Below are 14,713 nucleotides of genomic sequence, written 5' to 3' on the forward strand. Positions count from 1 at the left end.
ATGACCAGCACAGGCACCAGCAATCCCAACAGGATGACCGCAAAGTTGGAGGCTTCTGGGGCATGGGGAAGAGAAATAGGGATGTGGGATAGGAAGGGGTGGCAGAGACACTCCCTTTCAGTCCTCGGCTGCCACCCTGGAGGGACTGCATCCCCTACATCCCGGGTGGCTGTTTCTCCCTTAAGGAGGCTGCTGCTCCCAGGGGTTTCAAGGCCTTGGTGCTGCCCTCCTGCATCTGGACACACAACTCCCATGAACCTTCTAAGGGGATGTTTATCCAGTTGGTCCCCTAGAGTCCAGGGTATTATGTCAGTCCGTGCTTCTCAAAGAGTAGCCCAGGCATCACTTCCATCGGTCACCTGGGAGCTTGTGAAAAATGCAGATCTCTGGGGCCCCCTCCAGACCTACTGAATCCAAATCTCTGGGGACGAGTCCCGGAATGAACAAGGTAAACAAGACAGCCCTGCTCCACCCCGATCTTAGGCACGAGGATAAAGTTGGAGAACCGCTGGCCCAGAGGCTCACAGGAATTACAGTTTGGGATGGAGAATACCAATAAAAGGTACTGGAGGCTCAGAGGGACACAAGGGAGGGGAATAACAGCAGGGTGAGGCATACAGATCTCAGAAGTGGGGAGCTCAGGATCAGACAGAAGATTCCAGAGTGTGTGGGTAGGAGATGGGCAAAGGGACTCTGAGATCCTTGAAGGACACTGATCCGGCTAATCTGTAGGGATCATATTATAATATTATATTTCATATAGTAATATACCACATTGATACTATACTATCTATTATACATCTATAATAGATATTATAGGTTAATACTATATATATGGGATAATTCTGCGGCCGTTGTTTGTGGGGAAGGGGCTGTGAGGATACAGGCTGGGATGAAGGATACAGGCTGGGATACAGGCTGTGAGGATACAGCCTGGGATGAAGGATACAGGCTGTGAGGATACAGGCTGGGATGAAGTTCTTGCCTGGCTTTTCGGGGGGTGGCACATCCCGAGGCTCCGTGCAGAGGTGTCCCCCGTAACCAAGCTCACACTCACAGGTGAAGTGGGTTCCCTGCTCCTGGCAGCGACCATCATTCTGACAGGGGTTCTGTAGGCACGGGCTGTCTGCAAGGATGGAAGGGGTTGGGAGGGGGGTTCTGAGAGGGCCTTCTCCACAGCCAGGGAGAGGGGCCTGGGGGCTGGGACGCCAGGGAAGAAAGCAGCAGCTGACAGAGACTCGCCAGGGTCTGCTGGCCGGGTTTCCAGTCCTGGCTCTACACTCCCTGAGCTCTGGGGAAACTGCTTACCCTCTCTGAACTCCATTTTCTTTACCTATAAAGTGGGGATGCTGTGCTTACCCCCAGGTGGTGAGTAAGGACTAAAGGAGATCCTGGGAAGCTAACGCTCGGCAAAGGGCCCAGCACAGTGCCCGGCAGAGAGCAGAGGCTCAGAGAAGGCAGGGCCTGTGCCTTTGCCCCTCCCGAAAAAGACAGAGTGGGATCGCATGGCACGAATTTCCTGACACTGATGAGATGGAGTCCCAGGCACAGGACTGGAAGGGATGCTCCTCGGTCCAGGGACACCTCCACCCTCACCCCCACCCGCAGCCCGCTGTCAAGGGCCGGTCCAGGCTCACCTCGGAAGCAGCCACGAGTGAGGTTCCCCAGGGTGCAGATCTCCCCAGGGCTGCAGCTGAGGGGCTCACACAGCAGGACCCCCGAGCTGGCACAGGTGCAGCGCTGGGAGCAATCCTCGGTCACGAAGCTGTCACCCTGCTGGAGAGGGAGAAGGGGCGGGAGGTGGTGAGGTTCTGGTTCACCTCCAGAGTCTGGCTCTCCTTGTCTGCTCTCCCGAGGCCTCCCACTTCCAGCCCAGACCTGGTAGTAGATGCCATTGTTGGTGCAGCCGCAGTGGGCCAGGGGGAGGCTCTGGGCACCACTGTAGATGTAGCCTGGGAGGCTGGCACAGCCCTCCACACAGGGGCCCTTGCAATCCCTGGGAGCTGCCAGGGCAGCACAGGAGGCTGGGCAGGGTGTCATACAGCTCTGATAGACGGTATTGGCTGGACACGGCAAGGCTGAGGGGACAGAGGGGACAGAGTCATAGTCAGAAGGTGGCTGCGCTGGGGCTGGCCCCCCACGTGTGGGCAACGAGGTCACCCAACAGAGCACAGAGCTTGGTAGAGGCAGGGGAGCCAGAAGAGTGGACCAGCTTTACGTGTCTTTTTGTCTGTGACACCAGCTCATGAGGTGGAGCGAGGATGGGCACCGGCGAGAAGGAGCAGGACGGCGTGACGGGGTGACAGGGTGACGGGGCTGAGGCTTCGGGTGAGGGCACAGAAGGAGTTAGCTCGGGAGGGCATTGACAAGGGGAAAGTTCAGGGCTGGGGGAAGCAAGGCAGGAAGCCAAGGTGCGGGTACCGGTGGGGGCTCAGCGCGGAGCAGAGGGCGGAAATGGCCGGGGGCGGGGGAGGAGGCCAGGAGCCCGCTGCTGGGGAAGGTCAGGGCCTCACCGCAGTGGGTGTGGTTCCGCCAGCTGACCGGGGTGGCGCCCGCCTCCTGGCAGATAATGGCGTACCCGCTGAGGACCTGGCAACGCCGCTCGTCCTGCTCTTTGGGGTCCCGGGCGGCACACAGATCAGACACACAGTGCCTGGGGGGATGGCAGGGACAGTTGGGTGCTGTCAGAGAGGGGGAGGCAAGGAGACCCGGCCCCACAGAAGAGGCCCTGGAAGCCCCACCAGGCAGTGTGCGTGTGTGCGTGTGTGTGTGTGTGTGTGTGTGTGTGTGTGAGACAAGGTACCAAGGCCACAGAGAGAACTGTGCCCAACAGAGAGCCGATCAGAGAACAGGCCCCAGGACCTGGAGAAAGGCCATTCCCACGTGTCCTGGGTCCCCGACTCACTCCAGGAAGGGTTCCGGGGCCACAGGCTGGTGGCAGGCAGCGAAGGGGCCCTGGGGGTCCACCAGCACACTACATGCCCGTGTGTGCTCGATGAGCTCCAGCTGCTCCGGGCTGCATTCTGACACATGAAAGCCTGACGCCTCCTCTTCTTTCACTTCCTCCTCTTGTACCTCCCTGGGGCAGAGATAGTGAAGGGCCAGGTGAGGCCCACCATGGCTGTGAACTTAGGAAGAACTAGGGGGGGGGGAGGGGAGGGGAGGGCTCGAGCACAGACCGGGATCCACAGGGCAGGTGCCCCACAGTCAGTGGGAGGGGAAAGAAACGATGGGATTAGGAGAATCAGGCCAGTCTGAGCCCTTGACCTCGGGGTTCCTCCTCTGCTGAGGATATGGGGGTGAGCAGGGTGTAAACAGATACTACGGTGTCGCTCATCGGCCCTCCAGCCCAGGCTGGGCCTCCCTGCTCAGAGCCCCAGCCCTTTCACCTTGAGAAGCGGGGGAGGCCTCCCTTGGTCTTCTTCACCTCCCAACTGTTGCCAAAGACAAGGAGGTTCTGGGTGAGGGCACCGTTGGGCAGCATAAAATCATTCCTCTTATTCTGGTCGTAGTTGCCGCACAGGCCGCGCACAAGCTTCCGGTACGTGATGGGCAGGGAGATCACTGCAGGAGGAAGGGGTCCCAGAATCGAAACTCCCCACCTCGTCACTTCCCACCCCTCCTGGGTCCTCCCCTGGAGCTCGGGGGCCCCACTCCCAGGCAGAGGTCCTTTCACTACGTTCGGCCCAAGACGTGGTTTTCCCTACCCCCATCCTTGGAATGTCCCTTCGGCCCTCCGGTCCTCACGCTCAGGTACCTGCATTGTTCTTTCCATTGAAGCTGATGACCAGCTCAAAGTCTGTGATCAGATACAGGCGATGGCCTCGCATGGTGACCCGCAGCTGGTCGTTGGGCTCGTAGGGGATGGTCATCTTCTGACCGTTGACCTGGAGAAGGCAGACAGGATCCGCACGGAGGCCTGAATCAAGGTGACCCTCTGCCGCTTTGGCCTCTGTCTCTCTGCACATCTTGGTACCTCTCGGTGCCGTCATTCCGGGGAACAAGATACCGCAGGAAGCTTTGCTACCCCGAGTGGCAAAGGCCTCCCTGAGGTCTGCTCCTATTGCAGCCTCAGCCCCTTCCTTGCAAAGAAACTGGCAGGTGGGTGCCCTGGTACTTCTTCAGCACAGCTCCACCCTCACACTGCATGAGTTTCCCTTCTCTCTCTCCCCCTGCCTCTCTCCCACCTTGTGTGTAATCCCACTGCCCTCCTCTGCCCTCCCTCCCCCCCCCAAGGAGGTGAGTGTGGCACTGATTCTGATTTCCAAAACTAGGCAGCCTCTGCTGGGACCTTCCCAGGGAACACAGAGTCCTGGCTTCACCTGCTCCAGGTGGCCTCCCATGGCCCGACCTGCCTCCCCAGACCCTCCCGGCCTGGCCTGGCTCTTACTACAAGTCCCAGTTCCGTCTGGAGCTGGACTGTGTAGCCGTAGACCGTCACGATGATTTCGTGCAGGAAGATGGGGTTGAAGGATGGATACACCTTGTTGCGGCCCTCCACGACCAAGGGCTCCACCCCATCAGGGAGCACGTCCAAGGTCTTGATCAGAAAGTAGGTCATGCGGCCCTGGAAGCGGTAGCTGAGGCCATCAAATGTGCGGTAACTGGGGTCCCCATAAATTGTGCATTGCTCCGACTCTGAAAAGAAGGGCCAACGCTGAGAAGGCACCCTGAGTGATGTAACCGCCCCAGAGCCCCTCACCTGCCTGGGGCCTCCTGTCACCTTCCCTCTTAGCCCTGGGCTCCCCGTGGACTTGATTTTCCCCTTTCTCCCTCTCCCATCTTGAGAGGATCTCCTTGTCTGGTTCCCTCTTTTTGCACTTAAGATAGCAGATCCCAGAGAGGATCATGCAGGCGACCAGGGAGCTGGTAAGAGCCTGAGAGCCTAGGCCCACTCCTGCCCACGCCGGCTCCCTCCCTCTCCAGAGCCCCCAGCCCAGGCCCCTCTGGCTCCACCTCCCCGAGGGCCCCCTTACTCTCGGGTGCGCAGTAGTCTTTGCCGTCCTTGTTGGGCTGGCACTGGGAGCCCGAGGGGCAGGTGAAGGGCCAGCACTGAATGGCGCCCGCTCTGCAGGCACACCTCTTGGAGCAGCCTCCGGAGAACCAGGACTTACCCGCCTGCAGACGCCGCAGGAAGAACGGGGAGTGAGAAGGGAAGGGCCAGCTCTCTTTCCTCGACGACTTCAGCCTAAGCCTACAGTCTGATGGCTCACTTGGCACGGGCCAGAGGCAGTCCCGGTGCCATCTGCACCCTTATGGACCTGTACCGCCCCCTAGAGGCATTGTGCTCGGTGTGTCTCACACAGGCTGCTCAGGAGGTACTGCTGAACCCATCTTACAGATGAGGAAACTGAGGTCACAGAGGTCCCCTGACTCGTGAGTGGTACCATCAGGATTCATATCAAAGCCACCGTACCGGCTGCATCCCTGTGGTTTGCATTTCTCAGTCCCCAAACCCAAACCACGCACCCTCTAGCCCAGACCTGGCAGGAGGCCACCCTGCCCCATCACCAGCCTTCACACCCAGGGCCAGCGGTAGAGGCGTGGGTGGCCCAGGCTGAGAGATGCACAGGAAAGGAGAACATGGCATCCCGAAGGTGTGTTGCCCCCACCCCTACTTCCTGCCCCCACTCACAGGGAGGGAGTTGCCCTGGGCGTCCCTGCAGCTGCACTGGCTCCTGGGCACACACTGCCGTCCACTGAGCACGTAGCCGGGCTCACAGACACAGCCCTCCTCGCAGGTGGAGGGCACTCTGGAGCCTTTGCACTGGCCTTCCGTGTCCCAGCAGGAAGGAGGGCAGGAGGGAACGCAGGTGGTGTAGACGCTGTGGGCGGAGCAGTCCAGAGCTGGAGGGGGCGGGGGGAAACATTGACTGAGCGTGGGCTGTGTGCTGGCTCCGAGGACAGAAGAGAGCAAGAATTGGTTCTCCCCGCTCAGCGTGGGAATCCGGGGTCAGCCCGCAGCCGCAGCAGCGCGACCCTGGTGCATCTGGTCAGTAAGCATGTGACTGGCGTGTGTGTGTACGAGGTGTGACAGGAGCACAGGGCAGGGAGGTATCCACTGTGCTGGAGGAGCTAAATAAAGCCCTTTAAGTAGAAGTAGTTGCAAACAAATGGAACTGCTCACAGATGGGAAGATGTCAGTCTTCCCTAAGTTAATTTAATTATTATTTAGTTTTTTGGCAGTGCCACGCGCCATGTGGGATCTTAGTTCCCCGACCAGGGATCGAACTTGTGCCCCCCATGGAAGCGCAGAATCCTAACCACTGGACTGCCAGGGAAGTCCCTCCCTAATTATACATTTAATACGATACCCCCAAAATACACCAACAGGATTTTGTTTTGTTTTTTAATAGGACAAGATGATATTAACGTGGAAATGAGGATCTAAACAAAGCAGAAAAGCTGGGAAAATTCTAAAACAAACCAAAAAAAACCTGGGGAAAAAAAAAACCAGCAGTAGGTAGTGTACGTCCTTACCAGAAATCTAAACACTATCTAAACTCTCAATGACCACATCATTGTGCTGCTGGTAAATGAAGATAAATGGAGCAGTGGAAGCAGAGAAAAAGGCCCAGAGAGGGATCCAAATACGTGTGGGAATTTAATATAAATCATGGCATCTGAGTCAGTGGAAAAAGAGAGAATGGTCATTTAATAATACTGGGAAAAAATAAACACAAAGTTGATTCAGTTCTCATCCTACACACCAGGATAAATCCCCGTGGATCAAACATTTAAATATAAAAAAAAAAGAAACAATACAAATACTAGAGCAAAACACAGGCAAATTCTTTTTTAACTTCAGAGTGGGGAAGCCGTTTGTAACTAAGAAACTGCAGAAGCCATAAAACAAAGATTATTATATTTGACCTCACAAATACATACATACATATATATATATATATATATATATATTTTTTTTTTTTTTCTGCATGGTAAAAAAGAGTGAAAGATGGAAAAAAGAGACCTGGACAAAATTTTTGTAACTCATGGCACTAATGAAGGGCTACTCTCCGTAGTAGACAAAGGACATCCATAAAACATTTCAACAAAGACCAACAAACCAGTGGAAAGAATGGTGAATGGGTATGAAGAAATCACAGAAAGGGAAATCCACATTGCTCCTGAACATAGGAAAGAATGCACAACTTCACTCATAATAGGAAAAATACAAATTAAGACTCCTTTTATCTTTCACATATCAGATAGGCAAAAATCCAAAAGCACGATAATGCTGTGTGTTGGCCAGTCTGTGGGGAAATGGGCACTCTCGTATGTTGCTGGTGGGAATGTAAATTCCTCAACCCCTATGGAAGGCCATTTGGCAACATCTCTCAAAAGCACAAATCCACACAATCTTTGATCCAACAATTCCAGGTCTACAAATTTATCCCACAGATAAGAGACACACACGTAGAGAATTGTATCTGCATGAGGTTATCCTTGCAGCACTGTTTGCAAGAGCAAAAGACTGGAAACAACTAGAAAGTCCATCGCTAGAAGACTAGTTAAATAAATTATGATAAATGAATTATGACGCAGCTGCAAAAGAGAATGAGGATACTCTTTACATATCTGACAGGGAAGGACCGCCAAGCTAGTTTGTCAAGTGAAAAAAAATGAAGTGCAAACTACTGTGTCCTGTCTGCTGTTTGTAAGAAAATACAGAAAATAAATTTGCATTTGTCTGTATGTGCAGAAATAAAAGACTTTTGGAAAAATACTCAGACGCTGAAAAGAGCAGGCTGGGGCCAGGGCCCCTGGGGTCAGGGCGAGAGGGAGACTTTTCACTGGGGATCTTTTAATACTTTCAAAGTTTTTGAACCATAGGAATGCATGACATAGGAAAAACACCGTAATCACTGTTTTAAAATCTAAAATGTTCTTGGGGACTTCCCTGGTGGTCCAGTGGGTAAGACTCTGCACTCCCAACGCAGGGGGCCTGGGGTTCGATCCCTGGTCAGGGAACTAGAACCCACATGCACGCCGCAACTGAGACCCGGCGCAGCCTAAATAAATAAATAAAAATAAAAGGTTCTGGAATTAGATAGTGGTGCTGGTTGTACAACTTTGTGAAGATCCTGAAAATCAGTAAATTGTATACTTTTAAAGGGTAGAAGAATATGGTGTGTGAATAATAATTTTTAAAAAAATTTTTTGAAGGAAAGAGCTAGAGGAGGATGCCTCAGAGTCTGCCAGGAGGGGAGAAGAAAGAACCTTTCGGGTGCAGGGCGTGGTATGTATAAAGGCAGGGAGGGGTGTGGGAAAGCGACGCCTGTGTGGAGAATGGGATGGTTTGATGCAGGTGATTCTGGCGCACAGGAAAGGGTGGGTGGGGGAGGGGCACAGCTTGCAGGATCTCTCAGACATCTCAGAGAGGAGCTTGGACTTGTAGGCAACAGCCGTGCAGGGGCCTAACATGATCACGTTTCTTTTGGAAAGGAGCTGCTGACAAGCAGCCCGTGCAGTCCTGGTGGTATGGGGCACTAGCTAAGAGCTTGCCATAAATGGTCCACATCAGAGAAAATGAGGTCAGAAATAGGTCGGGGACAACTGAAATGGAGAATGGGGGAGCTTTCAGAGATACACAGATGGAAAGAGGGTTTGGGAGCAGTTTGAGGGCGGCCCGAGGGCACACTCACGGCAGAAGCTGCTGTTTCTCCAGATCGGAGGCTTGATCCCCTGGGCCTGGCAGGCGGCCCCGAAGGCTTGTAGAGACTGGCAGAGGGCATGGTTGAGGCCTCCAAACTCACAGAGGCTGTGGGTACATCTGAGCAGGAAGGGACTGAGAATCACGCGGGTGGCACAGTTCGCCCAGGCTGGAGCCTGGAAAGCCGCCTGGCATTGCTCCTGGGCTCTTGCCAGGTCAGCTGCCTGGCAGTTCGTGTTTGGCTTCTCCTGAGGTTCTGCTTCAGTCTTCTTGTCATCTTCTTGGCAACTGGGAAGGGAAAGGGCATCATCATAGGGACAGCCACTGCCTCATCTATGATAATGACTTGGCGCTCCTAAACCACACCGTGAATACGCCTCCTGTCTTCACCGGGAAGCTGGCCTGAGCTCTGGCCAGCCTTCCACGTGGCCTCGGTCTCCTCCCACGTTTCGAAGCCAAGACAGGAAGACTTTCTCATTTCCCCATATAGGTTCCTGGGACCCAGACGCCATTGCCTGTCAAGTTACACGCACAAAGGACCACTCTGGTCTTCCCATCCCAGGTGGGCCATACAGTCTAGAATCCCAACTCGTGTTCCTATGCAAAGGCAGAGGTTCTTCGGGGACAATTACTTTGGGTCGATCTCCTTGTCTTGCCAACTGTCCACATACATGACGTCATCCAGGGCTAGTTCGTCATTAGGCATCAATAGTTCGTCTTCTTCCTCGCCGTTGAAGTTCCCGCACATGCCGCAGGTCTGTGTGGGCAGAGGGGATCCAGGGATCTTCAGTGCCAGGGATGGCAGAGGGCATTTTTTGTCGGCATCCCCTTTAAGAGAAAGGCGCCCCCCTCCCTGCAGGCTGACTCCCCTACGAAGAGACCCAGGTGTTTTCCTCACCTTCTCATAATAGGCTTTGGGGATTTCGACCTCTAGGAAACCATTGCCGTCAAACTTGACTTGCACCCCAATGTTGATGGTGAGCACGGTGTAGCCGTCCCTGGAAATGACTTTGACTCCCCGGATCTGGGTGGTCGCCGGGAGGGTGACCCGTGTGCCATTGATCTACAGAGGAGGGCAGGACCCGTGAGCAGGAAGAAGGACCAGAGCCCCGTCCCCAGAGCCCATGTCCTCCCCGCCGGCCTCGCTCACCAGCACTTGGTCCTTCTTCAGGGTGACCAGGGTATTAAAGATGTCCACGTGGACCTGGCGGAGGTAGAAAGTGTGGGGCTGGTCTTTCCGCTTCCCATTCTTGCCACTGATCTTGAAGAAAGGCAGGTCCATGGTGGAGTGGCATATTTTCACCAAGACGTAAGTGCAGGTGCCCCTGACCGCATGGTAACTGCCATCGAAGCTTACGTAGTGGGACGCGTCACGGATGCGGCACTCTCCCAGCCCTGGAGGACAGACAGGTGGCTGAGGAGTGGTCCAGCCTCTAGCGAGAACAGGCCTTCTCCCCTGCCTCAAGGAAAGGATGGGAGGAGAGGGAGCCTCAGAAGGGAAGGGGACAAAGAAGAGAGTCAAGACACGAGGAGGTGGGGCAGGTGTCATTCGGCCAGGGAGAGACTTATACTATCCCGTCTAAGTCCACGGCTGCCATGGGGAACCATGAGTGAACCCCAAGGAGCCCTTCTTGATAGAGGGGGAGTTGGGGAGAGTTCGTCTTGGTGGCTGAAGGTCCTCCTCCACACTCAGTGGAGGCCTACCTGCCACCCGGCACCGTATCAGCCCATCCCGGGACCCGCACATCTGGCCAGGCTTGCAGGCGGTCTGGAGGCAGGAGATGTTGTTGTGAGTGGAGCAGGTGCAGAGCCTGGAGCAGGTGTTGTCCGTGTACCAGCTCTCCCCGACCTGTGGGGCGCAGGCATCAGTGGAGCCGATAGAAACTTGGAAGCCAGAGGTGGTCGGAGCCGCCCGCACCCCAGGGCCCCCATGAGGCTCGCTGCCCTTGGCTGCCCGCCTCCATCGCTAGCCTTCCTCAGGCTCTTGGCTTCTGGATTTGCCCCTCAGCCCCCAGCACTGGCCCACCCTGCGCCTTTTCAGGCTCTGAGCCCTCTGGCCCCCAAACTCGGGGAGCTGGGAAGGGCAGGGCACCCCCTGTGGTCTGGCCTCTCACCGGGTGGTAGGAGCCCCTCTGGCTGGTACAGCCACACTGGCTGAGGGGCACACAGGAGGTCCCACTCAGGATGTGGCCTTTCTGGCACTCGCAGCCCTCGGCACAGGGCAGCGAGGACGGGCAGTATGATGGAGCGCTCAGGCTGAGGCAGGTGGCCGGGCAGGGGTTGGCACAGGTGCTGTAGCTGCTGCCCAATGGGCAGTTCAGAGCTAAGAAGAAATTGGTGTTTAGGAAGGAAGAGTGATTTTCAGCTCTCTGACCTTGGGGCATCAAGAGTTCCTGGGAGGGACTTCCCTGGCGGTCCAGTGGTTAAGACTTGGCCTTCCACTGCAGGAGGTACGGGTTTCATCCCTGGTTGGGGAGCTAAGATCCCACATGCCTCGAGTCCAAAAAAATCAAAAACATAAACCAGAAACAATACTGTAACAACTTCAATAAAGACTTTAAAAATGGTCCATATCAAAAAAAATCTTAAAAAAAAAAAAGAGTTCCTGGGAACGTCCATCAGACGAATGGATAAACAACATGGGGTCCAATCATACAACGGAATACGATTCAGCCTTAAAAAGAAGGAAATTCTGGCACTTGCTACGACATGGTGAACCCTGGGAATATAAAGCTAAGTGAAATAAGCGAGTCACAAAAAGATGAATACCGTGTGATTCCGCTTAGATGAGGTCCCTAGAGTCTTCGGATTCACAAAGACAGAGAGTAGATGGTGGTTGCCGGGGGCTGGGGGAGGGGATGGGGACTCACAGTGTTTAATGCGGACAGAGTTTCAGTTTGGGAAGATGAAAAAGTTCTGGGGGCGATGGTGGTGATGGTTGCACAATGAGGTGAATGCGCTCAATGCCACTGGACACTTAAAAATTGTCACAATGGTAATTTTTATGTTCTGTATGTTTTACTACAATTTAAAAAAAAAAAAGCGTTTCTGGGAAAGAAGAAAGGTCACAGAGCTGGCCCAGGGAAGAAGGGAAGGAGGCAGTAACCAAATGAGATCAGGACTTTTTTATGGGCCACGCCCCATGGCATGCGGGATCTGAACCAGGGATCGAAACGGTGCCCCCTGCAGCGGACGAGCGGAGTCCTAACCACTGGACCACCAGGGAATTCCTGGGAGATCAGAACTTTTTGGTGAAGTGAGAATCGGATGGAGGCTCCCAGAAGAGGGAGACAAGTAGAGGATGGGGGCTGGGCTCCGAGAGACTGGGGAGACGGGAACAGAGGAGGGTCCCACGTGAGGCCTGGGGGTCGGGCTGCGAAGGGAAGAGTGAAGGAGCAGAATTTAGGGAGAGGAAGAGAGGGCAGGGCTCTCGGGACTCCTCCTGGCTGTCAGGTCACTCACGGCAGAAGGTGGTGTTCCGCCAGGCGAGGGCCTGGCCTGCGCGGGCGCACAGGGACGCGTAGGCCTGCAGGGAGCGGCACAGGGTCGAGGTGTCGCCCTTGGTCCCACACTGGCCGTACACGCAACTGGTGAAGCTGGAGTGCGGGGCCACCACCCCGTGGCACTGGGAGAAGGGTCCTGGATGAAACGTAGGTGAGACTAAGCTTGGGGAGGGAGCAGAACCACGCGGCTGCTCTGGGGCAAATTCAACATCCATTTCCATCAGAACCCGTAATTATTGAGAACCTACTGCCTGAGATGCAAAAAACGCCACAGATCCGTCAGCGTTCCCAGGTGACCACTGCCTCTGTATTCCCTCTGCCTGCCTCTTGAGGGCCACTACTTCCTGTCTTACCCTTCCTCCCTCCCTGCTCAGTGCCCCTCCTCTGTCTCCTGCCCCCGGGGAGCAAAAAGGGGCCCCCTGCGTGGCTTACCCTGAGGGTTCATTAAGATATCACAGTTCTTATTCCAGGCCTCCGTCACTTTCTTCCCCAGGCACCTGGGGGGCCCGCCACCCGCAGCAAAGCAGCTGACAGAGGAGGAGGGGAAAGGACAGGAGCTTAGGATTGGAGGAAGCTTTCCAAAAGCCAGAGCAAAAGTGGAGAGGGAAACAGGGAGGGGAGTAAGGACGGGAGAAGAGGACAGTGATGGCCTCGAGTAGTAAGGTCAGCAAATGCAGCATGAAAGCACAAGGTTAGATCTCAGGGTGGACTTCCCAAGAGACAGATCAGTCATCAGCTCCAGGAAAGACTGGGGATGCACAGGGAACACCTCCAGGCTGCCCGCCAAGCCTCCTCCCCTGGTCCAGCTCCCCCCACCCCGCCCCCGTTCCGGCTCACCCAGGTTCAGATAACTCATTTAGCTTCCAGGAGGCCCCCAGGTGCACGGAGCTGACTGCAGGCCTTTTATCAGGCTGCAGATTGTCGTCTAGGCTGTTGTTGTTGAAGTTCCCTGCAGGACGGAACAGTCAGCAGAGGCCTTGAACTCAGCCCCGGGACCAAGAAGCATCCCTCCCTCTTCACGCAACCAACCAAGATGAGCCCTTTCTCTTCCTTCATCTTCGGCTTCCCTTCATGCCTACCCTAGCGCACGACACCTTCAACCAAGTAAGAGGTCGACAAGCACCAAGGACGCCTAATCACATGTGTGGATGAGCAGGACCGGGACAGGCTCCAGCCCATGACCTCGGCCTCACCTGCTGGTGCCCTAGGAACTCACCGCACATCCCGCAGAGCCGGCCAGCGTAGGAGGAGGGCACGGTCACTTCCACCAGGTGGTTCCCATCGTAGCGAACTTGAAGCCCGAAGTCCGTGTAGAGGAGGATAAAGGAGCCACTGGACCTCACGTTCACCCGGCCTTGTGCAGGCCACACGGGCAGGGCCACCCGGCGACCGTCCAGCTACAGAGGCAGGAAGGACACTGTAGGGAAAGGTGCCTGGGACAAGAACAACAACGAGGCCAAGACCAGGGAGCAGGAGGGGGTGGCGGGGGTGTCTCAGAAACTGGGGCTGCGTCTGCCAGACAGGGCCTGCAGGCAAGGAGACGCGGAGAAGAGATGCAGCGTGGGCTGGGGTTGGGGCTGGGGAGGCCGGCGCAGGCACGCACCATGACCTTGCGGCCTTTGATCATGGAGATTCTGAGGTTGAAGACCTGCACTTGGACGGTTTTGACATAGGAGGCCTCCAAGTTTCCGCCGCGGAACTCGTTGGTGGCGCTCACGACGAAGTAATTTTCTGGGGACCTCAACCAACAAGGCTGGGTCAGGGTGTAGGTGCAGGTGCCCATGAAGTGGTGCAGGGCTCCGTCGAATGTCAGGTAATGGGGGTCCCCCGAGACAGTGCAGGTAGCGGACCCTGGGCAGGAGGAGATGGCGTTCAGAGAGGCACTGACCCTGAGCTGCCATCTTGGCGAGTCCACATTGGAATGGTAACCATGGCTCATCGGGGTGGTTGGTGTGACTTGGAGAGGTCAAGGTCAGGGACTGCCCCAGCCTCACTCTCTGGGTCCTTGAAGACGCGGCTTTGGCTCTGGGCAATTGCCTTCCAGCCCCCTGGTTATGCTCCAGCTCTCTGCGTTAGGACAGTACCATGCCTTTGCTCGAGGCCACATGGGCAGCCCCCATGAGCACCTTCTTCCGACTGCTCACCTTGAGCGTGGCAGCCATAGATGCCATCCTGCCGACCACACACCTCCTGGGCCTGGCACCTCCACTGCACACAGCGAGTTCTGTTGCTGCCCTCACAGATGCAGAGCTGTCTGCAGCCTGGCTTGAACCACCGCTCCCCTACCTGGCGGACGGACCGAAGGAAGGGAAATAAGTTATCCCCTGATCTATTAGCACCGCTATTCAGATCACTGACCTGCTCACCAGGAAGGCATTCACGTCATCCCAAAGCTCCAGGCTTGGTTGCAAAACTCTGGCATTCGCTCACTCGTTCAGTCACTCCACTGTTTGTTTGTTCACTAGTTCAACAGACAGTTACCATCTGCTCTGTGCCAGGCGTCAGGGATTCAGTAACGAGCTGGATGGATGAGGCCCCTGCCCTAACAGAACCCACA

General features: G+C 55.6%; 1 protein-coding gene across 1 annotated transcript in view; it reads right to left on the bottom strand.

Moving 5' to 3' along the window:
* Window positions 1-755: 755 nt before the first annotated feature.
* ZAN (zonadhesin) overlaps window positions 756-14,713 on the bottom strand; it is a 29,531-nt gene continuing 15,573 nt past the window's right edge. The window contains exons 22-43 of the mRNA XM_029221275.1: window positions 14,301-14,442; window positions 13,760-14,007; window positions 13,373-13,553; window positions 12,994-13,105; window positions 12,589-12,683; window positions 12,116-12,292; window positions 10,768-10,976; window positions 10,358-10,502; window positions 9,804-10,048; window positions 9,552-9,716; window positions 9,286-9,410; window positions 8,646-8,941; window positions 5,636-5,847; window positions 4,977-5,118; window positions 4,391-4,638; window positions 3,758-3,887; window positions 3,390-3,564; window positions 2,906-3,079; window positions 2,514-2,653; window positions 1,879-2,078; window positions 1,638-1,776; window positions 756-1,126 (exon numbers count right to left, since the gene is read on the bottom strand). Of these exons, the coding sequence (XP_029077108.1) occupies window positions 756-1,126; window positions 1,638-1,776; window positions 1,879-2,078; window positions 2,514-2,653; window positions 2,906-3,079; window positions 3,390-3,564; window positions 3,758-3,887; window positions 4,391-4,638; window positions 4,977-5,118; window positions 5,636-5,847; window positions 8,646-8,941; window positions 9,286-9,410; window positions 9,552-9,716; window positions 9,804-10,048; window positions 10,358-10,502; window positions 10,768-10,976; window positions 12,116-12,292; window positions 12,589-12,683; window positions 12,994-13,105; window positions 13,373-13,553; window positions 13,760-14,007; window positions 14,301-14,442 (4,071 nt within the window). The remainder of the gene's footprint in view (window positions 1,127-1,637; window positions 1,777-1,878; window positions 2,079-2,513; window positions 2,654-2,905; window positions 3,080-3,389; window positions 3,565-3,757; window positions 3,888-4,390; window positions 4,639-4,976; window positions 5,119-5,635; window positions 5,848-8,645; window positions 8,942-9,285; window positions 9,411-9,551; window positions 9,717-9,803; window positions 10,049-10,357; window positions 10,503-10,767; window positions 10,977-12,115; window positions 12,293-12,588; window positions 12,684-12,993; window positions 13,106-13,372; window positions 13,554-13,759; window positions 14,008-14,300; window positions 14,443-14,713) is intronic.

This window comes from Monodon monoceros, unplaced genomic scaffold (genome assembly GCF_005190385.1).
Source record: "Monodon monoceros isolate NGI ecotype Baffin Bay Population unplaced genomic scaffold, NGI_Narwhal_1 Super_Scaffold_13, whole genome shotgun sequence".
In the NCBI taxonomy this organism is placed as follows: Eukaryota; Metazoa; Chordata; class Mammalia; order Artiodactyla; family Monodontidae; genus Monodon; species Monodon monoceros.